General features: G+C 34.3%; 1 protein-coding gene across 4 annotated transcripts in view; it reads left to right on the forward strand.

The window, feature by feature from the left end:
- LOC145277958 (high affinity cGMP-specific 3',5'-cyclic phosphodiesterase 9A-like) overlaps positions 1-27,302 on the forward strand; it is a 466,702-nt gene that overhangs the window by 427,018 nt on the left and 12,382 nt on the right. For 2 of the 4 annotated variants that reach the window (XM_080130080.1, XM_080130082.1), the window contains exons 10-12: positions 6,485-6,571; positions 18,995-19,182; positions 21,459-21,615. In XM_080130080.1, coding sequence (XP_079986206.1) covers positions 6,485-6,571; positions 18,995-19,182; positions 21,459-21,615 — 432 coding nt within the window. Of the gene's footprint in view, positions 1-6,484; positions 6,587-18,994; positions 19,183-21,458; positions 21,616-27,302 lie in introns of all 4 variants that reach the window. The other 2 variants (XM_080130079.1, XM_080130081.1) reach the window with 1 other exon arrangement.

The raw sequence follows: 27,302 nt of genomic DNA on the forward strand, positions 1-27,302 counted from the left end.
TAGTGTGGAGTTGCAGGCAAACCGACTGGCAAGCATGTTAGCCTTCTCGGTTGCTGAGCAAACAACTTCATGATTGTTGGATAGTGGGGGAATTGTTGATTTCCCATTATTTAGTACACTGTTGTAGATTTTCCAGAAGTCACGGGTACCTAATTTCTGAGCTTCGATGTGTTTTTTTTTTTTTGTGGTTTCAGTAAATTCTGTCTTAGCTGTCGCTATTTCTTTCTTACAGTTACTTCTGGCTTCTATATACTTCTGTCTGTTTGAACTGGATTTATGTCGGTTAAATCTGTGGTACGCATGCTGTCTTTGCGCGATGACAGCTGCACATGTGGAAGTAAACCATTGGGGACAGTGGGGCTTGCTATAAAATAAAATTTATTATTAGTTGACATACGGGCAACTGAACATACCTAGCAATTTGAATAAAATCTGATAAATGAATGTGCATACTCTTTATGTCAACTATCTATATATTAATACGATAACGTGTGTGTTATTTATTTATATGTTTTGTGTGTCACACTTACACATCGAAGTAGTTTAATTGTTATGCACTTCAATTTCTTGTAATAAATATTTTTACCAAGAATTCGTCATGAGTTTTGGTTTCGGTTTCGATTATAGCGGATGGCACACAAATCATTTTTTTATATATAAGTAATTTTACCATAAATTCTTCTTAAGTTTTGATTTCGGTTTTGATTATAGTTGATGGCTCTTTAGTCATCTATTTTTTATATATAAATTTACAAAAATTCTTCATAAATTTTGATTTCTGTTTCGATTGTAGTTTATCGCACTTCAGTAATCTAGTGTCTCTGCTAGCATAGATAAATACTTTTTGCAGTTTTTACAAAAGGGCTACAATAATATCAGAGAGTCTCCATTTACGCTGAACATATGCCAACATCAATATATTACATATGAATGAGTGCTCTATAGAATTCCATAGGTCTCGCTAGTTAACATATAAATTAAATTAGAAATGATTCTTGAGTTATGCAGATAGAAGGGTTCGCATTTATATTTTATGGAATCCTTATCACCACTAGGGAACATTAAACTCTCAACTGAAAATTTACGTCATTCATGCAGTATATATTTCCACATATTTACCCGAAAGAAGGCAACTCGCCAATCAGACGTAAACGGGATACTGTAAATTAAATACCATGTCTACGTAAATAACACAATTAGAGACTTGACCATCGAGATATCTATTCATTTATACACAATTCACTCTGAAATTAATTAACCGATCATGATGAATTTAGAAACACCGGTTTTTGTACCATGGGTCATAATGCGGGCAATATTCATTTGGATTTAGTTTTATCTAAAGGGAATATAAAGGCGGGGTGGAAACTTTTTATGAAAATTTAAATTCTTTCAAATTTTTCTGAAATTTTAACAATAAGTAGTTGATATTGATTAATAAATATTCCTGAAACTTATTTTCTTTGGGGCATTTTAAAGAGTTTTGTAGAGCATAATAGGAAGACAACGTTCGGTTAGAATATTCAAATATTTCAGATTTTCATTAAATTTAGTCTATATTCGTTAGACAAGGATTAAACAGGTTTATCTGCATTTAAATTTGATCTTAATACTTCTTTAACTAACAGACATGCTGTTTTATTTATTTAAATTTGAATAAGAATTATAGATAAATGGTTGGGTATCTTTTCAAAATGACTGCAGTTTTAGCACGAAAAAAAACTTGGTATGAATGCTTTATGCCAAATTGATAATTGGATATTGTTAATTTTATGCTGAATTTTGCATTTAATACTAATCTACTTATTAATGTTCTTGTCCGTACATCCGGTGTCACAAAAAACATCATCATCGCAAACATTAATTAATGAGGAATGGATTACTTCCCTTTATAAGTTAAAAAGCATTAAAGCCATTTCTTCTCCAAAAGTCATAAAAAAAAAAAAAAAACTCAAAACGAAACAAAAACATAGCTGTTTGTTTACGGTTTCAAACTGGCTATTTCATTTTATACTTAAAAAAAAGACATGTTTAGAGGAGTTTCTTTTATTATAGTTCCTTTTTCAAATGTAAAAAAAAAAAATGTGCAAATGAATCAACATCTGCTCCTTTATAATTTATATAAAAAATTAATCAGAAAATAAAAACAAAACAAGAGCGAGTCAACACTCAGACGACACCTGGTACGAGTGAAGCTCCGCATGGAGAAGAAAATGACCAAGAACTGCATATACTCCATCCCATGGAGTTGCAGAAAGGTTTACAAGGGTGAAACATGCCTCCCCCTCAAAGTAAGGGTGGAAGAACACCGAACACGGTACCCCGTAATAATAATAATAAAGGGTTGGGTTCGAGACTCCTAACAAACAGTTTCCCAAGTCGATACAAAGCACCTGATGAAGGCCGGAGGGTAAAATGGCCGAAACGTTGTGACTATAACAACCAAGATGAGGAAGTCAGTCCGACAATCTCAATCAACAAAACAAAGCAATGGGTTGTGTGTAACATTTTCATTCAAAAATCGAGATATTTTTAAATCAATTCTTTTTAGCTTTAAAATGTTTGAAAATAATTTGCTAAAAATTGTTTTTAAATTCATCGTTATTTATTTAGTTTATTTTTTATTAATTTTATTCGTAATTTGTTTTTAAAATGTTCAACCACCGTGGAATTTCTACGGGTTCTGCTCGTTCCTATTAATCCTTTACTGGGCCGCGAGCGGATACTATAATAGTTTGTTCGCAGCATCTTATTATAACAAAAGATCCAGATAAAACGTCAGGAAGATCATCCTAGTAATTTACGAGAAAACTTCCAGAGTAAATGTGGTATTGTGGTGACTAATTCCTATTAGTCCTTATGTATCCCTAGAAAACTTAAAAGACTTGCAGAAATGTAATAAAGATTATAATCTTTGGAAAACGACATAAAATTAGTACAAATGTGTTCTGCTCTAGGAATTAATTTTTTCTCATCTTCTCGTATCATTCTAAAAGTTTCGCTGATTCAGCAAATACGCACAGACACAGGCGCACATAAAGTAGTCACACGCACTCTTACCGATATCGACACGAGGAATCTTTTAGAAAATCTTCCAACCAAAAATACGACACTAATCGAGACTTTTAAACTGGTCGCCGAAGCGCGTGAAAAATGTTAAAACCATCTTTACGTGTTCCGGAAATGAACGGAAAGATGATTTATCACATATGACATTAGAGTTGACGAATGGGTTGTTCGGAGAAAAAAAAAGGGTATCTCTCCGACAGGCGGTAGAAATGATTCTCCTGACATTGACGTATGGATGGATAGTCGTCAATGTAATTTAGTGTCACATTAGTGCAACTTGTCTTTCTAGAATTGCCAAAAGGTTTAATGCTGACATATTTTAAAGAGTCATTTCAGACCGAACGATGTTGGGCGAGAATTGTATGAGCAAGACATGTTGAGATGGGGTAAAAAATTGAAATTGTGAATCAGTTAACTGAATACAATCGGCAAGAGAATACGTAACCATACAGAGCGCTTAGATAACATACTCTTTGTTGATAAATAGTTGTAAAAATCTACGTCGGTTATTTTATTTTTAACAATGAATTAAATTTTAACTGGATAAACCACTTATACATTTATTCATTGTGAACTGAAATTGTTGACAAAACTCACGTGAGTAGATATTTTCGTCGTGGTCGCTGTGATCGTCTAGTGTCGTCGTCATGATTATCGTCGTTGTACTTCTGGCTATCCTTTCACCTGGTGATACAAACTGTGAATGCCTACTAGACACTATCCTCCAGTGTCTAAGGTCTCTCTATACAAGGGTTTGTCAGAACAACCTGACATGAGGATACTTTTTCCATAGAAGTAAACCCTGACCAAATATTCAAAATCACATAGTATTCGATGCCCAAATAAGATCTCCTCACTATAGCTAACCCACATTAGCTTTTACGAGGAATGGTGCACCGTCTCCAAGTGATGTTACCTCAAGTAATAGCACAAAGCTGGATACTCCACCAGACTAGATAAATTGTTGCACTGGAATCCAGTAAGACCAAGAGACCAAAATGAAAGATATACTACAACGATTACAAACTCAATCAATGAAAACACCTCATCTCAAAAATACAGACATACTACAACGTATGAAAATGGTTAATTGGGGGGGGAGGAACATTATGTTCTCACTTTCTTTACTAACTCAGTGTTTGAGAGATAAAGAACTTAAATGGAACATTCGAATATTTATGTATCTCATATAGAGTTCAAGTGTTAGCCACAGGTTGTGGGCCCCTTGATTTCTGAGAACTTCGACTGAAGTAAAATAAAACACATTTAAGATTAATTCAAAGAACACGAAGAGACAACATTGTATGCCTGTGTGTATGAAAAAGAAGATAACGTAAATTAATAAACATACATAATATCAGTAGTAGAGCTATAGCTATTTACTCTCTATGCGACCGTTTTCATTGACTTCCGCCTTTAGGACCCTCTTGTATACTAACAGAACCCATGTACCGACGTTGCCCGGTGGAAGTATGACACAAAGCCAAAATACATTCCGTAAAGGACGCTCCGTCAAGCAAATTAAACCGCAGTTGCAAAGTAGCGAACACTGGCGGCTGATGTCAAAATGAAATCATCTGGCTTCCACTGTCGGGCATTGACTGGGACTGGCAGCTAACGGAAGCCACTGACTGTCATTGTCTGGAAATTAGTGCTGCTTTGAGGCGATTTCTTTTGGGTACTGTCATTTAATAGTAAGTATTGGCTGCCTTTGCATCTGGCAGTTACTGGTCCGACTGCTCCGAACTGAAATCGTCTGTCTTGTAATAGTCGGACATTGTTGGGCACTGGCATCCACTGGCTGTCATTGGATGCCTGTGGCAGGCATTAATGGTTACTAATGGTAACTCCTGTTTTGAGTCAACTACTTGCGTTTACTGATTGACACTGGCTGCCTTTACAGCTGTCACTGTCGGTCACGGCGTTCACTATCGGCCATAGCCAGTATCCACCTCTATTGGAATGCTCAAAAATGAAATTGTCTGTTTTCAATGAGAATACTGTTGATTACTAGCGTTTAGTAGTGTTTGACGGCGGTTACTGTCGTTTACTGGCATTTGTTTCCTCTAGAACAGTCATTATCGCTCACCGTCGATTGTGATCAATGTCGGTCCCCATTGGACAACTGTGAAATAAAAACGCCTGTTTTTAATTGTCAGACATGGTCATCTAGTAGCCGTTAATATAATCTATTGACGAGCATTTATGGTCACTGGTAGTTAGTGCTGTAGTGTATACTTGTAAACATTGGTTGCTTTTACAACTGTTACTGTAGGTTCTCAACATCCACTGCCGGTCACTGGCGGTTAGGACCAGTATCGTCCTCCACTGGGCTGCCTAGAAATAAAATTGTATATCTTTAATGGCAAGCACTTTATTCCTTGTCGTTTTCAGACGGTTACTTGCATTTACTAGCAAGCAATGATCTAAATTATAGCAAATAATGTTGGAAACAAAGTGTATATCCAAAGGTAATAAATTCATTTACAGCTGTTTTAGAAGAATGTTTATTATAATTGATCATTTTATGGAAACATCGAATCTCTCCAGAGCAGAATTTTCATATATATATATATATATATATATATATATATATATATATATATATATATATATATGTAATAAAAATTACAATTAAATTTACCAAAATGATCCAAGATGGTAAAATTAAAGTATATTATAAATAGTAAAGAATCAATATTTATAGAATTATCTGTCTTTGGATTATTATGGACCATCTTCTTCCAATTACGGGATTTCCTTGGATTTTACTTGTACGAATGGAAATTCTTTTAACTTTCTTGAAGTTTTACATTTGGATTTTACCGTCACTGGATTTTTATCTTCCACCAGACTATCCATTCATGTGTAATCACTTTTTTCTTCACCATATTCTCTCTGCTTCACTTTCTTTCTTTTCAAGTAAGATCTTTGACTTACTTGTTGTTTCATGAAATACTTCTGCATGCAAAATCCGATCCCGCATTTTGCTAATTCCTACCCTCTGATGAGAAGGAAAGTATTTTTTCGAAACTCCGCGGATTAAGGACTATCCGTTTATCCAGTGTTTCCTTTTCAGATTAAATATGTTTTTAACTCATTTCAAAGTGTTTTTTAACATATTTTATTAACTATATATATATATATATATATATATATATATATATATATATATATATATATATATAGTGCGAAATGTTTGGATCTACCATTTTCAGTAGCTCTCATTTAACCATGTTATCAACTGAATACTGGAAAATTCTAATAAACAGAGTAGATATTCTCCCAATATCAACACATATGTTAAATGATTCGTCTGCTAGTCCCCCAACATTTTGATTTTAATTCCTTCTTTTTGCAAGTACTTCTAAACAAATAACAATTCTTTGTGACATTTTATGCTTATATTCTACAGATGCTCAGTTTACTGGAACATATGTATCACGAAATAGGCCTCGTAGATGAGTTTAATATCAATCCGATCACACTAAAGCGATGGCTGGTAAGTATAAAGAATGTAAGCTATCTTTCTTTCTCCTTTGTTCTCCCTTTCCCTCCCATTCTCCGGGTCTCTAATGCACGGATATATGATTTCTTTTTTATTTAACAGCTCATGTATTGAACATACATTTCAAACATATTCATAATTAAACGAAATAGTAAGCCAAAAGTGTACGGTTAACACTTATATTTTCTGTTGAGGATTATAAAAAAAAAAACAAAAAAAAAACAGCGTAAATGGATTAAGTTCTGATCTTCCATTTAAAGTGGAAACATTGATTACGAGAGGAGGGACTAAATTTTTCATTCTGCGAAAGCCTCACGGGATATGTTCGGTAGCAGTTGGTCCTTAATATTTTTTATCATTTTTGGACAGAATCTAAGGAAAAAATTCAGCAGTGTTAGAGTTCGGTTAGGTTTAGCGTTACAAAGAGACTATGTTCTATTAATATTTTATAAAAATACTGAATATTTTCAATTTAATCGCAATAATATTTTAGAAAATGAGGAGATGCAAAATATTTCGAAATGCTAACAGATTTGAATGAATATTTAATAATAAACAAATACTGACCAAATTGGTTACGAGTGGTCTAGTATTAGAATATACGGTATTTCACAACGCATGTATTAAACATACATTCTGGACGTATGCATTATCTTTATCTATAATACACATCTGTCTGTTTAAGTGTATGCATGTATGCATGCATGCATGTATGTATGTATGCCTAAAACTTTCGACAGAGGCGACGGATTCTCACATGAATAGTATCGTGTCAGGGCTCGACCTTTCGGACGACAAATATCGAAGAATTGGTTAAAAATATTAATTCCTTCACCCTCAACTGGCCACTTTTCTGCAGGGAGGGGTCACTTTTTTCGCTGATATTTTCGATTGACTAACCTTAATTTAAACCTACATCACTTCCGGTTCGGCGATGAGCGCAACAGCAAAGACTTCACATTTTTTCTCACGTTCCATCCCCCCCCTTAGCGGTACGGGTTCGAGCCTGCCTGCCTGCTACCACTTTTTTTTTCTTTTTGGCTCAACATACCCCTCCAGACACCCGAGCAACGCTGGATGCCCAGGCTAGTTAAACGAACAGCTGAAACCAAAAATACATTCAACACATAATTATAGTTTAGAATTGTAAAAGAAAGATAAAACAATAAAATGCATTTAATTCTTAATCTACCTTTAAAATCGTTTTTTTTTTTTACATTTTCACCCCAAACAAGGCACATTGCCACTTTGTTGTAGGGGGCTACTATTAGGAACATAAGTTGCAGGGATACTATGTAGGAAGTTGAGCAGCAAGATGTCTGTTCACATTACACTTGGACTTCTGCATGTCAGTACAGTTTTGGAAGTATGAAGCCGGAGTGGAATTCCAAAGTCTAGCAGTTCTGAGGAAGAATCTATTAGAGTAGAAGGCTTTTTTACATCTAGGGATCTCAACCGTGTGGAGGTGAGACTTTGCTGCTTCTCGGGTTTGTCGGGGTATTTACGTCTAGGGGGTGCAAGGGCTTGTAGTTCGTCAGAGCATCTACCATTAAAATATTGTAAAACGGGCAGAGGGATGCAACATTTCGTCGATGGGACAGAGGCTGAAGCTTAAATGACAGTTCAGAACCTATCAGGTCGGCGACTCTCTCTTGAACCCTGTCCAGGAGTGAGAGACTAGTAGCAGATGCACCATGCACCAAACAGATGTGACAACAATACTCCATACATGGACCTCTGGTGGCATTGTAAATGTACAGGATACTTTCAGACGTAAGTAACTTTCTAGCACGGTAGAGAGAGCCCACCTTCTTCGTAACAGTCTTGGCAATGCTTTCGGTGTATCTGTTCCAATTTATGTTCTCTGTGAACTCTAAGCTGAGCAGTTTGATCCAAATACTTTCAAGTAACGTATCATTAGCCATAGCTATTGATGGTTGAGAAAGTTTCTTGTAATTATTAAAGGAAACTAGCCTGTTCTTTGCAGCATTGAACGTTACCATCCATTTTTGACCACGTTTCACTACAGACTGTAGGTCTTCCTCCAGGGTTTCCGCCATTGCCTTAATTATATGTTCATTCGTTTTCCCCTCGTGTCTGCTATAGAGCGTGGTGTCGTCAGCAAATATATCTATCTAATAGACTATTTTATCAGAGAGGTCCTTTATGATATCAGGAATATTGATTATTGAAGGGAGGTAACCTCTCCATATTGCGAAACACGTAATACTTAGGTGAGGTCGGACAGTGATTGATTCTTAATACTCTCTCGTACCATTAGGTACTTTCAAGAAGGAAAATCAATAACGCTTAGAATCGATTCTCTATAGATACTTTTATATTCTCTTTATATAAAGTCAATGTTTGTTTGTGTGTTATAGAAATCGCTGTATTAAAAGAAAAATCAAATAAGTTTCAATAAGAGGTACATTTGTCTATCTAAAGAGATCAAAATTTACTTTTGATTGTATCTGGTGTCATTAGGTACCGTAGCGCCGTAAAAGCTTAAATATATTAGAATATAAACAAAAACAAAATTAATTTTAGAAATAGTATTTATTTTTTTATTAGAAAATAAAACTAAATAAATACTATCTCAATGAAGAATGTATTTTAAAAAGTACTTTTATTGGTAATTTAAAATTCGAAAAATAATGAACTTATGAAATATTCCTTTTGAATCGTAATTCAATTTATCTTAAAAATCTCAGCATCACCAAATAGTTTAAAACTCACAGGGAAAGCACAAATTCCAACAGATTTTATATATTCCAGTTGAGATCTGGGTAATATATCATACCATTGCGGCAAATAACGCTCCGAACCCTCACGTTTACATTTTACTTTTCTGCCAAGGCCGTGTTCATCAACTGACGTTAGTTAATTTCAATTAGCTTCAAGCAATAATATGCGTTCCACTGTCTCCAACTGGCAAATGTCCACATCTGTCGCAAACACACAACCGTCCGTAAACTGTCCCTAATTGTCGCAAAATTAACTGTCACTACTAAAACTGCCCGTAAACTAATTCTACATAAATATACCCGTTTTTTGTCCTAATTACCGACCACACGTTGATTAACAATCCTATTTTAGCTGCCTTTGTGTGACTACTTACTCTTCATTGTCTTTCATATCGTTTTCTTCTGCTTAATAACTTCTTTGCTCTTTTACTTTTAGTTTTTTTTCCTGTTTTACTTCCTAATATTAGGAGGGCTACAACTATAATATCACATTGTCATGGGGAGCAACATCACGCATTAAATTTTAATCAACATTACTTGTGTATGAAGAATAAAAAAGACGTTACTTTACAAACGTTTTCGGAATCTTTTAAATTAGGCATTCCTTAGTAATATATGACAAGAAAGTTATTGTGGTTTTTAACTTTTAAATTCAGATGAACGCATTTCAGCTCAAACAAAAACTTACCGTTCAAAATAAACACCATCTAAATTACCAACGCTAAACAAGTACACCATCTAAATTACCAGCGCTAAACAAGTACATTCATGCCAGTAACGCTAACAATCTTGAGCACTGGTGGCGATAAAGTCACTGGAGGTGTTTTTGATATCGCTTACGTTTTTGAAGCGTTTCTCATGCAGAAAATCGTCGAAGTGCTTGGAAATGTAGTAGTCGGTAGGTGATAGGTCTGGAGAGTATAGCGGGTGAGGCAGAATTTTTTTAGCTCAATTCGTTCAATTTCTGCAGAGTCGGTTAATCAACGTGCGGTCGGGCATTGTCGTAAAGGGGAATTGGACCTTATCTGTTGACTAATGTGGGTATTGTTGTCGAGGTTTCTGATGCATTTCATCAATTTGTTGACAGTACTTCACCACCGTAATGATTTCGCCTCCATTCAAAGAATGGCAATGGATGAGGCTGATAGCAGAACACCAAGCAGTCAACGTAACCTTCTTTTGGTGCAATTCTGGCTTCGGCAAGTCTAATGGAGCTTCATTGCGTCTAACCACTGAGCAAAGTCTCGCCGGCTGTCGTAAAGAACCCACTTTTCATCGCTTATAACAACCTGGTCGAGAAACGGGTCGTTCTTGTTGCGTAAAAGAAGGGAAGATAACACTTCATAACGGCGTTTCTTTGGTTGCCCATCAATTCATGAGTCACACAATTATCAAGTTTTTTGTTTTTCTAATCTGTCTCCATTGGTCGTCCAGTGGAAATCGCCGTATACGTTCCTTCTAATTCAAGAGAAAGCTCTTGAACAGTTGTGCGTGGATTGATTTCGACTAAGGTTCTTAACTGGTTGTTATGAACATCCGATGACTCACTACTATGCTTGTCATCTTCAAGACTCTCTTCGTCGCCACGAAATTTCTTAAACCACCGTTGTGTTATGCGTTCGGTAGTGGTTCCTGGGCAAAACGCCTCGTTAATACCGCGAGCTGTTTAAGCAGCTTTTCGACCTAACTTGAATTGAAATAGGAAAACTGTGCGAATTTGCGTTTTGGTCCGCCGACAAAAGGAGGATGAACCTATAAATTCACCCTTGTCCGTTCGTTTGTCCGCACTTTTCTCAATAACTACGCCTTGGAATTTTTGGAAATTTTGCACAAACATTGAACATGATCGGAATAAAAATGTCACAGAACCGATTTTCTTGGAAAACTCCGGTTGCTCACCCCCTAGGCGTGCCTTCCGAGTTAAAATGGCTAAAATTGAAACTTTTGTGCTTATTAAAAAAAAAAAAATTGATGACTTGGATATTTATAAAACTTTCTGAAAAGTTGTGATTAATTGATTTCTATATAATTTTGTTTGTCTATACTTCACAATAACGCTTTTAGGCTCTTTTAGGGCTAATAAAAATACTCCATTTTGGGGACTATTTTACCATATTTGTCCAAAATCGTCTGTGTATGTCTATTTAGCAGTTTCCCATGGTGCTGAAATCAAATTTAAATATGTTAAGGCCTTGGGGACTTTTGGGGCTAAATGGGGTGTGTGCAAATGATTGACTTGGTTATTTCTTTTTTTGCATGGTGTAGAACCAAAATTTACATACGGTAGGACTAAAACTGCACCGTTTGTTCATTTTCACCAGGATTTGACGTCCCCTGGGGATTTTTGGGGCTAAAGGGGGGTCATCTTTTTATATCTCATTCACTGTATACTTACAGCGGACCTTTCATACTTCACTTGTTTAATCTTATGTTCAACGTTTTGAAATGAAAACATAATTGTTTTAAAACGATTGTATTTAAAACGATAAGATAGAGCAAAAAACGCTGTTTTAAATGAAATGAAAAAATAAAAAGACAACGAAAACATATTTAGAAATGCATCATTTGAATTCCAAATTTTAAAATTTCACAGGAATGTTCTTTTTAAACCCTACGAAAGCACTTAAACAACTTAATTAGTTATTTTAATCAGAAAGAATAGTTTAAAAATAAAACCTCTTATTTTTTTGCCTAAAATATCGAATAGCTACGAAAACAGGACTGATACAATTAACGTGGACGACCTTTTGTGTTCCAGAATTTATTTTTCTACATAGTCACCACAATTCTTAACGCACGTTTTCCAACTATGAATAATCACTGTGCATGGACGTCCTGAGCGCACTCTATCATACGTGAGTCGCTTCAAAAGTAAAGCCTCCTATTTTTTTAACTAAAAAAAAAATGGAAAGGTTAACAAGACAGGAATGGTACCATTAAAACGAGCATATTGCATAGCTCTTTATGTTTCTACATAATCACCAGCATTCTAAATGCACTTTTGGTAGGAATTCAATGGCGCATCTGTTTTTAACGCACGTCAATAACAATGATTTCCTTCGTTAGAGTCTCACACTGTCAATCTCTGTAACAGAGAGATGAAACTCTATAATCATGAATGCGTGAGTTCAGTTATCATAATAATGCAATTTGCATCATCATCTCATTTATTTGAGTGCAATAAAAATAGGAGACATTACTGTTTGAAGTCTACTCGTAAACGAACAACAGTTAAACTTACACTCAGTGTACCCATTTTTACACCGCATTCTTAATAAAACTTTGCATCTTTTCAAATCTCGTAAATACCTTTGTAAATAAATCTTTCCACTTTCAGGCTGCAGCATATTTTTCTAATGTCAACGTGTATGCTTATTCGAAAACTATCTTGTAGCCTGGCGTTCCCCGGTCGTATGATATGCTTTAACATGATATATTAATTTATACTGATTGCGTATATTATTTTATTATAACCAATCCTCTAATGAATATTATATATTACACGGAATAATTTGCCCGGTTGACTGATTTGACAAAAAAAAAAGTTAAAATAAAAATAAAATAATAATAATGATAATGTCGTTCATCAAATTTCGTCTGTGTTTGTTTATAATATCACGTCAGCTGATATTTGGGCTTGACGATGAATGTCCTGGAAAAGTAATTTCTGATTAATATTTAGTTTTAAAATATGAAAAAACGAAGAAATAATTTGCGGCAATCTGAAATAGTACCTATTTTTTAATATCGTAAATTGAACTCATTAATATGAAAAAATAAAATGAAATGGTGAGGTACATCCGGGCTTGTACAGGATGATCATTCGATTTGTAGTCGAATGCTCTACTACTAAGCTATATCTCCAGGTTATAATAAGTCTGTTTATTATAGTATAAATTATTTGCTGACATTTTATTATCTCCCTTGCCGCTGTAACATAAATTATTTCCCTGTAAAATTATTGTTTTTTATCTTTAAGACAGAAAAGCTAATTTTCCGATCGGATTTTTTCGAATTTCGATACAAGACACTTTTACAACACTGCCAGGCATATTAATTAGCTTTGTGTAAAATTTGCTCAGTAAAGTTAAGCTCAGCCGTTTCGGAATCTATGAGGAGAGAACTCACACAGACACTCACAGACACACACACAAAGTGAATTTTATATAATAGTAGATAACAAAGAAAAACTCTCCAACGTAACAGCCACGCCACTTAATTAGAAATTTATTAGATTGGTGTAAAAACAATGTCGTTTTTATCGATATAGTTGAACTTAGAAAAACGACATTATTTTTGCACCAACCTAATAACTTCTATATTTTTTCTAATACGAATAGTATGAACTCGCTCCAAGAAGTATAACAGAAACTGCAACCTAACAAACCCACATTTATTCTCTAAAGGTATCAAATGGGTATATATATCAGACCCCTTATTTCTCACTAACGAAAATCCACATACGTTTATAACGTGAGGTACTTTGCATCATTTGTAGTGTACTACTGCTTATGAATCTTTATACGTGGCGTTGCTTCTTATGATTATGTGGCAGGTGACCATTTACTTCACAATTCTGAATGTGATGAACTACGTTGACTACTCTACTCGAAAATGTCGCAGATGCTAACGATATTTCCGTGGTCTTCTTCTTTCGCATTTTTTTTTTTTTTTTTGCGTGTCGTCGTTTCTCACAACGGCGGTTCTTGTGAGCGTGTGCACAGATTTATAAGTACTTGAAATAAAACGACTCAAAGGCAAACATAGAAAATGTATCCTGTGGATGTCGATTTGTTGGGACCTAGTGTGTGTGTGTGTGTGTTTGTGTGTGTGTGCGTGTTTGTGTGTCTTTGTGTATGCGTGTGTGTGTTTGTGTGTGAGTGTGTTTGTGTGTGTGTGTGTTTGTGTGTGTTTGTGTATGCGTGTGTGTGTTTGTGTGTGTGTGTGCTTGTGTATGTGTGTGTGTTTGTGTGTGTGTTTGTGTGTTTGTGTGTGTGTGTTTGTGTATGTGCGTGTGTGTTTGTGTATGTGTGTGTGTTTGTGTGTGTTTGTGTATGTGTGTAACACCATCTTGGGAAACTTAATTCCAAGCGTTAACATCCACATCATAGTTTTTTTTTCTATTAAGGCCGAGTTTATCTTAATATTTCAAAGCTTTTCCAGTCTTGCTCATGTCGCAACCTGCCTTCAAGTGAGTCAAACGCGATTCTCTTCAACTCAACCTGCCGTAAACCGTCGTAAACCCAAGACTATCTGTAAACTCTCCCTAGATATTGTGAACAGTCACAAAACTCATTGACACTACTAAAATAAAAATATATTGACTTATCGTTCGTTCCTCTTGTTCTCGTTATTGCCACACCTTGATTAACTATACTATTTTAGTTTTCTTTTGTGTTACTTTATCAACAAATTCCCTTCTATTTATTTAATTATTTGCGGACTGTTATCTTCATATTTATAGTTGTTGTTTCACAACGTTTTGGCCAACTATTCCTCCGGCTTTCATCAAGTAGTTAACCGCGATGGATAGGAATTAAGTATGCTCAGTAATTACTGCCTTCCATAGTTGTTGTCGTTTCACCACGTTCTGGCCAACTAATAAAGTTCTGGGCCCGTGGCGCAGTGGATAGAGGTGTTAAATCTCTACAGTTCCAGGTGAGCATAGCCTGAAAATGGCGGTTTCAATCTTACCCAAATCCGGTCAGATGATTAGTTGGCCAAAATTTGGCGAGTCGACAACAACTATGGAAGGCAGTAATTTCTGAGGATTGAAAATAGTGGTTTCAGTCCTACCCAAATCCTGCAAGATTATTAGTTGACCAAACTTGGCAAGTCGACAACAACTATGGAAGACAGTAATTGCTGAGGATACAGTTAGGAGACTCGGCATTCCTATTCTGTCGCGGTTAAGCACCTGCCGAAAACCAGAAGAATAGTTTGAGGAAACGTGGTGAAACAACAACTATACAGATGAGGAAAACAGTCCGCAAACAAATAAATATACAAATGACTCATTTCAAAGGATTCCACTAATAAAATAATATTCCTATCTATTGTTTTGCCGATAAACTCATTTTCTGTTTCTTTTTTTTTTTTCTCATATTTTCTTTCTCTTTCTTATCTGATTCCTACGACATTGGGGTGGATGTCAATAGTACCGCATGGACATTTATGACTGAAACCTAATCAAAATGGTTCGATTGCGAATTTTAATTATTATTCCATGGCTGACATTTTGTTAGATCAGCCTGTATCACCATGTAGGCGTAAATCTGGCAAATACTCTTAGAAAGCATCAGTTGCGCACAATATGTCGTTAAAATATGAGCCCTTGGAACTATTTTTTTTGTTTTTACTAATGTTTTTCTTTGAGTTCGGTGTGCAGTATTGTCGACAGAGTTATGACTATGATTTTGATTGTGCTGTTTCTTTTTAATTCAAGAATAGTCTAAAGGATTGTTTTCATAGAAATTATCTTTGAAATAACCCTAGAGATAAAATATGGAGGACTATAAATCCGGTTTCTAAATAACTTTGGTAAGCACACCTCTTAATTGTAAGACCATAACCCAAAATGGTTATCTATATCATTGAATGGCGATAAAACAAAGACTATTTGATATTCAGGCGGGAAATTAGATGGGCAAGCCTAGCATATATTGAAAACTTTTTTTTTATTAAATATGAATGCTTTGCAGTAAACAATCATGGGTATTTATACAGAGTTGGGACGGCGTTATTGTTGCGATATTCTTGGAATAAAAATAAAATCGGGGATTTTTTTATTCAGAAATAGCTGGCCAATTTTTAACAGAGTGCTGAACAAAATTTTTGAATATTTTTTTTACCGAAAATGATGGCTAATGTTTAAAATTCTAGCAAACAGTCAAAGAATTTATATATCTATAAAAGTGAAAATGTGAGTTTTGTGTCTGTGTCTGTGTTTGTGTGCATTTCCCTACCAAATAACGCTGTCAATTTTCGGTCTACAGACTCTAGATTTGGCATAAGGAGAGTGGAGATTTGGGAACATCGTTTTAATCGGTTTTCGGCCAGAAACTTGTCTGTTGAAGGGTCAAAGTTCAACGATTTGACCTTTGAAAACACTACTAAACTCCTCTGCCAATGTTGGGTCTAAACACTTGAAATTTAAAATGCAGGTTATTTGGACATGGATCAAACTGTTTAATTTGATTTGAGCCCCAACAGATAAATGTTAAGGAATCAAAATTGGGTAAAAATTTTAAAAAAATTTGACCTCTGCTGTCTTTATCAAATTACTCAGTCAATTTATGGTCTAAACATTTGAAATTTTACATAAAGAGAATTCAGAGATAGGACAAGCTTTTAAATCGGTTCGGGTCGAATATTTTAGCTGTCAAGGGGTAAAAGTTCAAGAGATTTCACCTTTTCGGTGTCTAGCAAACAACACAGCCAATTTTGGGTCTAAACATTTGAAATTTATATATAATGGGTATTCAGACATGCGGCTAGCATTTTATCGAGTTTTGGGGATAAAATTTGGCTGCCAAAAGGTCAAAGTTGAAAGAGTTGATCTTTGCAGATGCTACCAAATTCCTCTGCCAATTTGGGTTGAAAACTTACAATTTTAGATGTAGGTAACTTGGACATGGGTAAAACTTTCTATTTTGATTTAAGACCAAAATAATAAATGTTAAGCGGTCAAAATCGGGGTCAAAGTTAAAAAAATTACCTCTGTGGTCTCTATGAATTTACTCAAACAAATTTTGGTCTAAACGTTAGAAATCTTACATAACGTGTATTCACACGTAGAGCAAGGTATGAACAGTACATAGGGCCAGAGCAAAGTCGGGCTCAACTGCTAGTTATGTATATATAAAAAACAACAAAAGCAACATAATTATTATTGAAAGCAGCCATTTTATGATAATTCCAATGAAAAATAAAAACGTACATGTGGAGTTTACGAACCGTACTGAAATAATAGCATGTTATTTAGAAAGCCATTCTTAACATGTGGAAGGAATGCGTTTAACTATTTCTTATGTAACAGTAGATTTTAATACAGAAAGGACGCCGCAAAAACTTTAATTAACGAACAACGACATTTGGCAATTGTCGGCTGCAGCTATTTCATTGGCTAAGCGTTTCAGCACCTCCCGGCAGTTTATGTAACATTCCAGGTATTTACCGACGATAATGCAATCCCTATTTAGCATACGTACTAAATTATAAATGTTATTAATGATTCTGTTTGGGTGTAACCTTGTGTAATACGTGAATGTAAGTTCATAATCTTACATCTTTAGATGCTTTCTCTTGTATCATCCATAATATGACTTGTACAGACTGAGGAAAAGTTACCTACAAATACGTTTTTTTCATGTATTGAAAATTAGCTACGTCAAGACAAAATTGAACGACAGAACTGACCTTCGTTCTCGGCCGTTATGTATAATCATCCTTTAATCATATTGTATAAGAGCGTTTGTATTTTAATGTTCTTCAAACGAACTGCTCAAATATCTATATCACACACTCTCTTTGAGCCAGGTGTTGTAACACTTGTTTTTTATTACTTCCCACAAGCAATTAAAAGTTAAGTTAAAAATTATTGACTATAGTAGAAATTATTTCGACTCAACTTTTGTTCAAAATCACTGGTCGGTGTGGTGTGGGGGAGGCAGAGATAAATCGATGCTCATTGTTTAATGAAGTTTTATTAGAGCATTTTAAATTAACTTTGTTTGCAGGCAATTTTTCAAACTATATGTTCACATTTCTTGTGTTTGAAATGAACTGATCACTTCTCTAAAGCATGTTCACTTTGACCAGGCACATCCGTTTTTTGTCAATTTCCAAAGCCGAGTAATAACTAGGACTATGACAACAGAATATTCCTTTCTTTGTTTTTATACTTGAGTATATATCTCCGACACAATTAGACACAATTAATCAACCGAAAAACACATCACTCTACATAAAAAAAAACATGATATCAATGGATATATACCTGAGAGTCAAAACAAGGAAAAGGATATGCTGTGGACATAGTCCTATTAATAACTAACCTTGAGTTCAGCTAAAAAATTCAACAGAAATTTCATTTGCTAACCAATATAAATATTGGCCCTGTCGGTGGGGCAATAGAATACGCCGACTGCCCCCCCCCCCCGCAGAAAGTAAAAGTCCCTCAATGGGCGTCCTGGATATGACCTTAAACTATATCTAGTGGTGAGGCCCCAGCTTTCGGGCTTTGGGGAGTGTGGAGCCACCCTTTAATTACCATTTCTCCCAGGTCCACTCTGACTCGGAGTGGTAGTACCTGTTAGGGTCCCAACAATGGGTTGAATAGAAACCGACGTAAAAACAACAAATATATTCTATTAAAAATATTTTTCTTCAAAATCTTTGGATTCAGCATTAAATAACCCGAAAAGGGTTGATATGCCGTAAAACAGAAACAACCAACCAACCAATATAAATATTAGTAAATTATTACCGCTATTATTGTTCAACATTTAAAATTTCTATGAGTGACACGTTTGAAGAAACAACATATAGAAGAAAACTGAGCTAAAAATCCTGCAAATAATCCAAGAAGCACTGGTTTCTCTTTATGTTTCATTAAAATATGTTTTTCTTGGCGGTATCTTTTACAAGGTTTAATTTTCTATTTTACTTTTAGCTTTGTGTCCAAGAGAATTACCGGAATAATCCGTTCCATAATTTTCGCCATTGTTTTTGTGTGGCGCAGATGATGTACGGGATGATTCATCTCTGCGAATTAAACAAATTCATGCCAATCGAGGATTTAGGGATCCTTCTTACGGCCGCTGTGTGTCACGACCTTGATCATCCGGGATACAATAATACGTAAGTATTCACTCACATACATATAGAGAGAAGAATCTATCACATGCATCTCGCTCTCTCTCTCTCTCTCTCTCTCTCTCTCTCTCTCTCGTACGCGTGCTATCAGAAAAAATTGATTTGCATTAGAAATTATTTATATCTTTGTTTGTTATGCTAATACTAAGAAAATAGTATTCGATTGTTTTTATGGAAAAAGCATTGGTTGGATGCTAAATGGAAAGCCTTATTTCACCAGATTGCTCGCCCCATAGAAGACACCCCATATATATATATATATATATATATATATATATATGTATATATATGTATATATATATATATATATGTATATATATGTATATATATGTATATATATATATATATGTATATATATGTATATATATGTATATATATATATATATATATATGTATATATATGTATATATATATATATGTATATATATGTATATATATCTATATGTATATATATGTATATATATATATATATATATATATATATATATATATATATATATATATATATATATATATATATGAAGTAGAAAGATCTAAATACTCGAGGACTTTCACCAAATTTGTGCGGGCATTTTTAAGAGTAAAAATGTAAAATGCTCATTAACGAGTAGATTAATGAAGAGTATATATAGAAGGAGACGAAGGTCATTATATTATACATATTTACATGTATATATACAATATGTGCTTAATATATATATATATATATGTGTGTGTGTGTGTGTATATACGCGTGTGTGTGTGTAATATGCTGTCCCCCACGCCGCCCTCTCTATATATCTCTCTATATTAATCTTCTCATAAGAGAGCGTTTTGCATTTTTACTCTTGAAAAAGCCCGCAGAAGAAACTGGCGAAACGTCAATGAGTATTTAGGTCTTTCCACCTCCGTGTTTATTTAATCGTCGGATTTTTATCCTATTTTAATCATATGTATGTATGTATATATATGTATATATATACAGTCTTTTGTTGGATCTATTAAGCGTTAGTGCGGCTAGCCCTTGTAGAATTCGTCAAACATCATCTGGAACTCTCTTTTTAATACTGTCAAGGAGGGAGAGACTAGTAGCAAATGCACCAGCCCAAATGTGACAACAATACACCACACATGGGCGAATGGTGGCCGTAGAAATGCTGGATATTCCAGGCGTAAGTAACTTTCTAACTGTATTATACCCAATAACTTACAGTTTTATGACCGCATCTCAGCATAAATATCTTTGATCGACCATTGTATATATACACTATGTTGGTGAGTCAGATTTGAGGTTTTCAGAATTCCTATGTCAATAGAAAGATGTCGCCATCCTCTATTTTCTTTTTATCCACGACTGAAATTGTATGAATGACTCTATTTTCTTTTTATCCACGACTGAAATTGTATGAATGACTCCGGATTTTTCTTCTGGACTTCACTCGTTCGACTGACGTCTCATGACTGGTATCAATTTTGCATTAGGATTTTACAACTAACAGAGTGTGGTGTCTATTCGTACCCGAAATCCAGTCATCTGTTTTGTCCTCGTTAAGTGGAGGAGAAATACGTATTGATTGGAGCATGTATTTTTCTTTCCAATTACCCCATATTAAAAACTGATGATGTGTCTCACTTTTCCCTCGCAGCGGAGCAGACTAACAGGGAATATATATTTCTGAGGATTTCTGAGGGGTTTTCTATGATTTACCTAACAAAACGATGTATTTATGAAACTGATTCCTATTTCAGTCACGTAAATTCTTTCGAGTGGCAAACAAAACAAATTATTGGGTTGAAAATTTTTGTGTTCTTTTTTTCCCCCATGACGAAGACATTCATTTCTTTTCATAGCCAAGCACTTTTTTCTATTCTTTCTAACCAAAAATGAATCATACGTTAAGCAGACAGTTTCAACAAACTAAAAAGACTGCTCATCAAAAATCCGTCTCTTATGCTGTAACTTAGCATTTCCAACAGCACGTAAATTTGTATAATTGCAGTGATTCTTATATCTAAAAGGGGTTCCAGCTTCGTGCCCCATTGCTTGCATACAGCGAAAACATGCTAAGCGTGGGCGCTTATTGCTATGACGTTCACATCAATTTATTCAGAACTTTAAAATTGAAAACCACAGAAAAAATACTTCACATTGTTCCATATTCTTTCCCAGGCAATGCCAAGTGTTTGAGCCAGCAGAAATCTATATAATTACATATCTGCGGTTTATTGCATTCTATATTAGTTGTAAATTCAAACTGACAAGTATTGCTTTATCTTTTCAGATACCAAATAAACGCCCGCACAGTGCTTGCTATTCGTTATAATGACATATCCCCATTAGAGAACCACCACTGCGCAGTAGCATTCCAAATTCTTTCCAATCCTGAATGCAATATATTTTCGAATTGCGACCAAGAAAAATTCAAGCGTATACGAGCGGTATGTATGATACGTCACTATTTTATTTAATATTCTTATATACTAGCATGCCGCCCGGCGTGGGCCGGCCGTAAAATGCGCTTAAAATTGATATTTTAATGCATGCAGATTCTTTATTTACAATTATGGAGCCAATTCTCTGTATTAGTAGTGATTTCAGACGGTATAAAATATAACTTGAGCGTATCAGTCAGAAGTTGTTTACATTTACCAATGAAAAAAAAATCGAATCGAATTTTTGCCACAGGTCCAAATACTCTTTATATTATGTTTAAATTCCGTAAATAAAAATAAACACCACAATTTATGTGTCCATTAACGTTTCGTCTTTTTTATCCAGAATTTGTCTTACAATAAAGACAAAATGTGGATGGAGATATAATTAGTTTGTGGCTTTTTCATCTCTCTCTCTCTCTCTATCTCTATCTCTCTCTCTCTCTCTATATATATATATATATATATCTGTATGCATATATATGTATTCATCTGTATATATATATATATATATATATGATGATAAAAATAATGGAAATAGTATTCCGACAAAATAGAGAAAATAAAAAAGGAACAAACCGTATTATGTGTTCACCAACGTTTCGTCTTTATTTCACCCAGAGGAAGTCTCGAAATAAAGACGAAACGTTGGTGAACACATAATACGGTTTGTTCCTTTTTTATTTTCTCTCTCTCTCTCTCTCTCTCTCTCTCTATATGTATATATATATATATATATATATATATATATATATATATATATATATATATATATATATATAATTTTTTAGAGGGAATTAGACCTGGAGGCTAAAGGAGCAGAGTTTATTTTTAATGAACTAGTAAATGTATAAATACTATTAAAAGAAAAAAATAGTGCTTATTGTACTATAGATATATAATAAGCTCAATATGTTACACACACACACACACACACACACACACACACACATATATGTTTATACACAAATAATAAGTATTCATTTATACCTACATATGCTAGTGTTTCATGCTTATGCATTCATCAGTGTATGGTAACAATTCCTGCCGGTCACGAAATTCGAACATAGCTATGAAGCTACCATTCTGCTCTATTTGCCGAGCCACCACACAATTGTCGCGAGAATTAAACACAGAATTCAGGCGAATACAAGGACAATCTAGAGTGTTTGCCTGAGTGGAAGTCGTAAACATTGCATAAACGCTATTTGACTGCCATAGTTATAATTCCCCAGATAGAGACCATCATTAAGTATTCTCAAATGGGCTTGATAATTATAATTATACTGGCGAGGATGGGCTCCCTGCTTTGCCCGGCTTTACCCGATCGTAAAAGACGCTTAAATATGATATTTTTCTTTGTCCAAATTTCATATATATTATGATAGAGTTGGGATATCAAAATTAAAATATAAACAAAGTAATTAGGTGCCATCAGCTAGAATCGAAACTGTAGTATTCAAAGCTGGTGACGTTACCACTGTACCAACGTAACACACATATACACCGAATAAAAGTTCCAAATTAAAAAGATGAATGTACGAAATGTTTAACGAGCTTTTACATTTTTAAGCTAGTTTTGACACCTTAAAATTACTTTTAACAGGCTAAAGATCTGTAAAAGAACGGCCCGTAAAAAAGAATCCAATCACTTGAGGCCCCTAGCTCCGCTCTTTCACTTTAAGTTTAGGAAGAGATGGGATCTGAAAATATGGAGAGAGAAAGACCGACATCAGACATGTAGCAATTTATGTATTAGGTAATGATTATTAGGGTTTGTATTACTGTACACATAGATTCGAAAAAGTTGTCAAAAAACAAATATATAACAAATAAATGTTATCAAAGGCAAGATAAGTTACTTTTCTACCAAACTGGATATATTTTTCGTGTTTTTATTCAATTTAACATGTTTATTCAGCTCGAAAACCATACAGTGTTTACCGATGTATTGGAACATTCAAGATGGCGTCTTATTCTCTCTTTAACACGGTAAGTGTGGGAAAAGATGTTATAAATAAAAAACCGGATAAAATACTGTTAAAAACTCGCTCAATATATGTTACCGTGACATAGATTGACATATATTCGGCGGGGTTTTAATAGTATTTTGCATAGTTTTTTATTTATAACACCTTTTTCCATACTTACGGTGTTAAAGAGGGTGTGAGACGCCATCTTGAATTTTCGAATACATCGGTAAACACTGTACGTTTTTCGAGCTGAATAAATTTGTTGGATTGAATAAAAACACAAAAAATATATCCAGTTTGGCAGAAAAGTAACTTATCTTGCCTTTAATAACATTTATTTGTTATATATTTGTTTTTTGACAACTTTTTCGAATCTATGTGTACAGTAATACAAACCCGATTATTAATTATATATATATATATATATATATATATATATATATATATATATATAGGTTTTAGCGATATGTATTGAATGAATTCAATTATTTACAAAAGCGAATTTTTACCTAAATGCGAGCTTGGAATAATTTTCCCTTTTAACCAATTTGGTGCCCCCCACATGGGGGAGCGGTATATACTATTTTTAAAATGTAATTATCCACTGACATGTGTTTCGTCGTCTACGACTCATCAGAGTGGCTGAATATAGCGAGATTCGAAATCGGGACTCCACGATAATGAGACGAAGCCCCTTACCTCTGACCCATCTCGCCAACTGTCTGGATATATCGCGATTTACTAAAATGTTGTTTGTTTTTGTTTTAGCGATATGTATTGAACGAATTCAATTATTTACGAAAGCGCATTTTTACCTAACTGCGAGCTGGGAAAATTTTTCCCTTTTAACAAATTTGGGACCGCCACATGGGGAGCGGTATATATTATTTTTAAAATGTAATTATCCACTGACACTGCACTTTCGATATATATAAAAGAGTGAAATTTTCTGTCTGTCTATCTATAGTCTTATTTGTTGTATTCCGAATTTTACTGAGTTTATATAATTCAGTAATCATATACCAATAAACTTTAAGCCAAAAAGAGTTGACTTAAACTGTAAGCTACAAAATTATCATATTTCATAGTTGAACATTCATATATTGTTTTAACAAAAACCAAGACTTCAAAGAATTGGTTGATAGCAACAAATAGTGTATTTCATCGTTAATTACAATTGTTTAAAGACTATTCGGAAAAATCCAAACATTAAGTCGTTCGAAAATTTTCACAAGAACAGCCTTTCTTCAGACTTATTATTTTTATTCAATAAAAGGCTGTTATTGTGAAAATTTTCAAACGACATAATGTTTGTCCGAATAGTCTTGAAACAACTATAACTAACGATGAAATACACTAAATACACTATTTTTTGCTAGCAACCCATTCTTGGAATTCTTGGTTTTTGTTAAAACAGTACGAGGTATCTGCAATAAATTTTGAGATTTTTGCGTATAAGTCCTCTTGGGTGAGCAGGCAGACGGGAAACTGTCTTGTTACCATTCTTGATCAGATAGGTTAGAGTTGTGGACTGCAGCATTTGCACAATTCCTCTACATAGTCAGCTACTCGCAAATAATTACCTACACTCCCACGCTGGCATCAAACTATACACTTATTTTTCTATAGACACACGACAATCCTTAAGCATGAAATTCTTTATTTGGCCAATCAACTCAAGTGTTTTGATTTCCTTCCTCCTTCTCCTCCGCTGATTAACCCATTACAGACTCCTTGCCTTATTTATGACACTCAAAAACTGATCCTAAATTCAGGTAAGATCGTCTAAAAACAGTTTTAAGCATTCCATACGTTTAAAACAGAATTTTATTGCATGTCGTGCTAATAAAGTGTCACTACGTCCAAACTGCATTTTTTAACTTCCCCAGCTATGAAAATCAGGCTTTAGTAAGGTGTATTCCAATTCCTGCTGTAGCTGTTCATTTGAACCTGAAATCTACAAAATTATCAGTAATCTCATAAGAGATATAGCAATAACACAGTGATTTTTCAAGTGTTTCGTCAATATGAAATGCCTGTACAAAAAAAAAAGTCTGGAAACTTATTGAAGGCCGCTCGTGCACACACACACACACACACACACACACACACACACACACACACACACACACACAGAAACATATATATACACATATGTACATTATATATATATATATATATATATATATATATATATATATATATATATATATATATTAGAACAAGTAGCTAATAAAACGTTAAAAACACTTAGAAAAAAAATTAAAAACATATTTAAATTTAAAAAGGAAACATTGAATAAATGGATAGTCCTTAATCCGCGGAGTTTCGAAGAAATACTTTCCTTCTAATCAGAGGGTAGGATTAAGCAAAATGCTGGATCGAATTTTGCTTGCAAAAGTATTAAATGAAACTACAAGTGAGTCATAGATCTTACTTGATAACAAAAAGTGAAGCAGAAAGAATAGGGGGAATAAAAAGTGATTTCACTTTTTGTTTTATTTTACTTCAGTCGAAGTTCTCAGAAGTCAAGGGGCCCACAACCAGGGGTTAACACTTGAACTCTGTATGAGATACATAGATATTCGAAAGTTCCATTTACGTTCTTTATCTCTCAAGCACTGCGTTAGTAAAGAATTGAGAACATAATTTTCCTCTCCCCAATTAACCATTTTTATACGTTGTAGTATATCCTTCATTTTGGTCTCTTGGTCTTACTGGATTCCAGGACAAGAATTTATCTAGTCTGGTGGAGTATCCAGCTTCGTGCTATTACTTGAGGTAATATCACTTGGAGAAGGTGCACCATTCCTCGTAAAAACTAATGTGTGTTAGCCGTAGTGAGGAGATCTTATTTGGGCTGCGAATACTATGTGATTTTGAATATTTGGTCAGGGTTTACTTCTATGGAAAAAAGTATCCTCATGCCAGATTGTTCTGACAAACCCCTGTACAGAGAGACCTTTGACACTCGAGGACAGTATCTAGTAGGCATTCAAGTTCTCTCCAATAGGCATTCAAGTTCTCTCCGAGGATTTCACGTGAATGGATAGTCTGGTGAAGGGTAAAATTTCCAATGACAGTAAAATCCAAAGATGCAGAATCCAACAAAGTTAGTTTACATTCCATTAGCACAAGTAAAATCCAAGGGAACTACGTAATTGGAAGATGATCCAAAGTAATCCAAAAGGCAGAAGACCGTGGAATATATATATATATATATATATATATATATATATATATATATATATATATATATATATATATATATATATATATATGAACAAATGACTGATAAAACATGTTAAAAGACATCTTGAAAAAGAGTTAAAAACATATTTAATTTTAAAAAAAGGAAGCACAAGATAAGTGGATAGTCCTTAATCCGCGGACTTTCGAAGAAATACTCTCCTTCTCATCAGAGGGCAGGAATTAGCAAAATGTAGGATCGGATTTTGCATATAAAAATATTTAATGAAACTACAAGTAAGTCACAGATCTTACTTGGGTTAAAAAAAGGGCGAGGAGAGGGGAATAGGAGGTAAAAGAAAAATGATAAAAGATTTCACATGAATTTTATATATATATATATATATATATATATATATATATATATATATATATATATATATATATATATATACAAGACTGGGTGCCCGGTGTTGCCCGAGTGTTTAGAGGTGTGTGTTGAGCAAAAAAAAAAAAAAGTGGTAGTAGGCA

The sequence above is a fragment of the Euprymna scolopes genome, chromosome 6 (assembly GCF_053919585.1).
Source record: "Euprymna scolopes isolate OS-2025 chromosome 6, ASM5391958v1, whole genome shotgun sequence".
In the NCBI taxonomy this organism is placed as follows: domain Eukaryota; kingdom Metazoa; phylum Mollusca; class Cephalopoda; order Sepiida; family Sepiolidae; genus Euprymna; species Euprymna scolopes.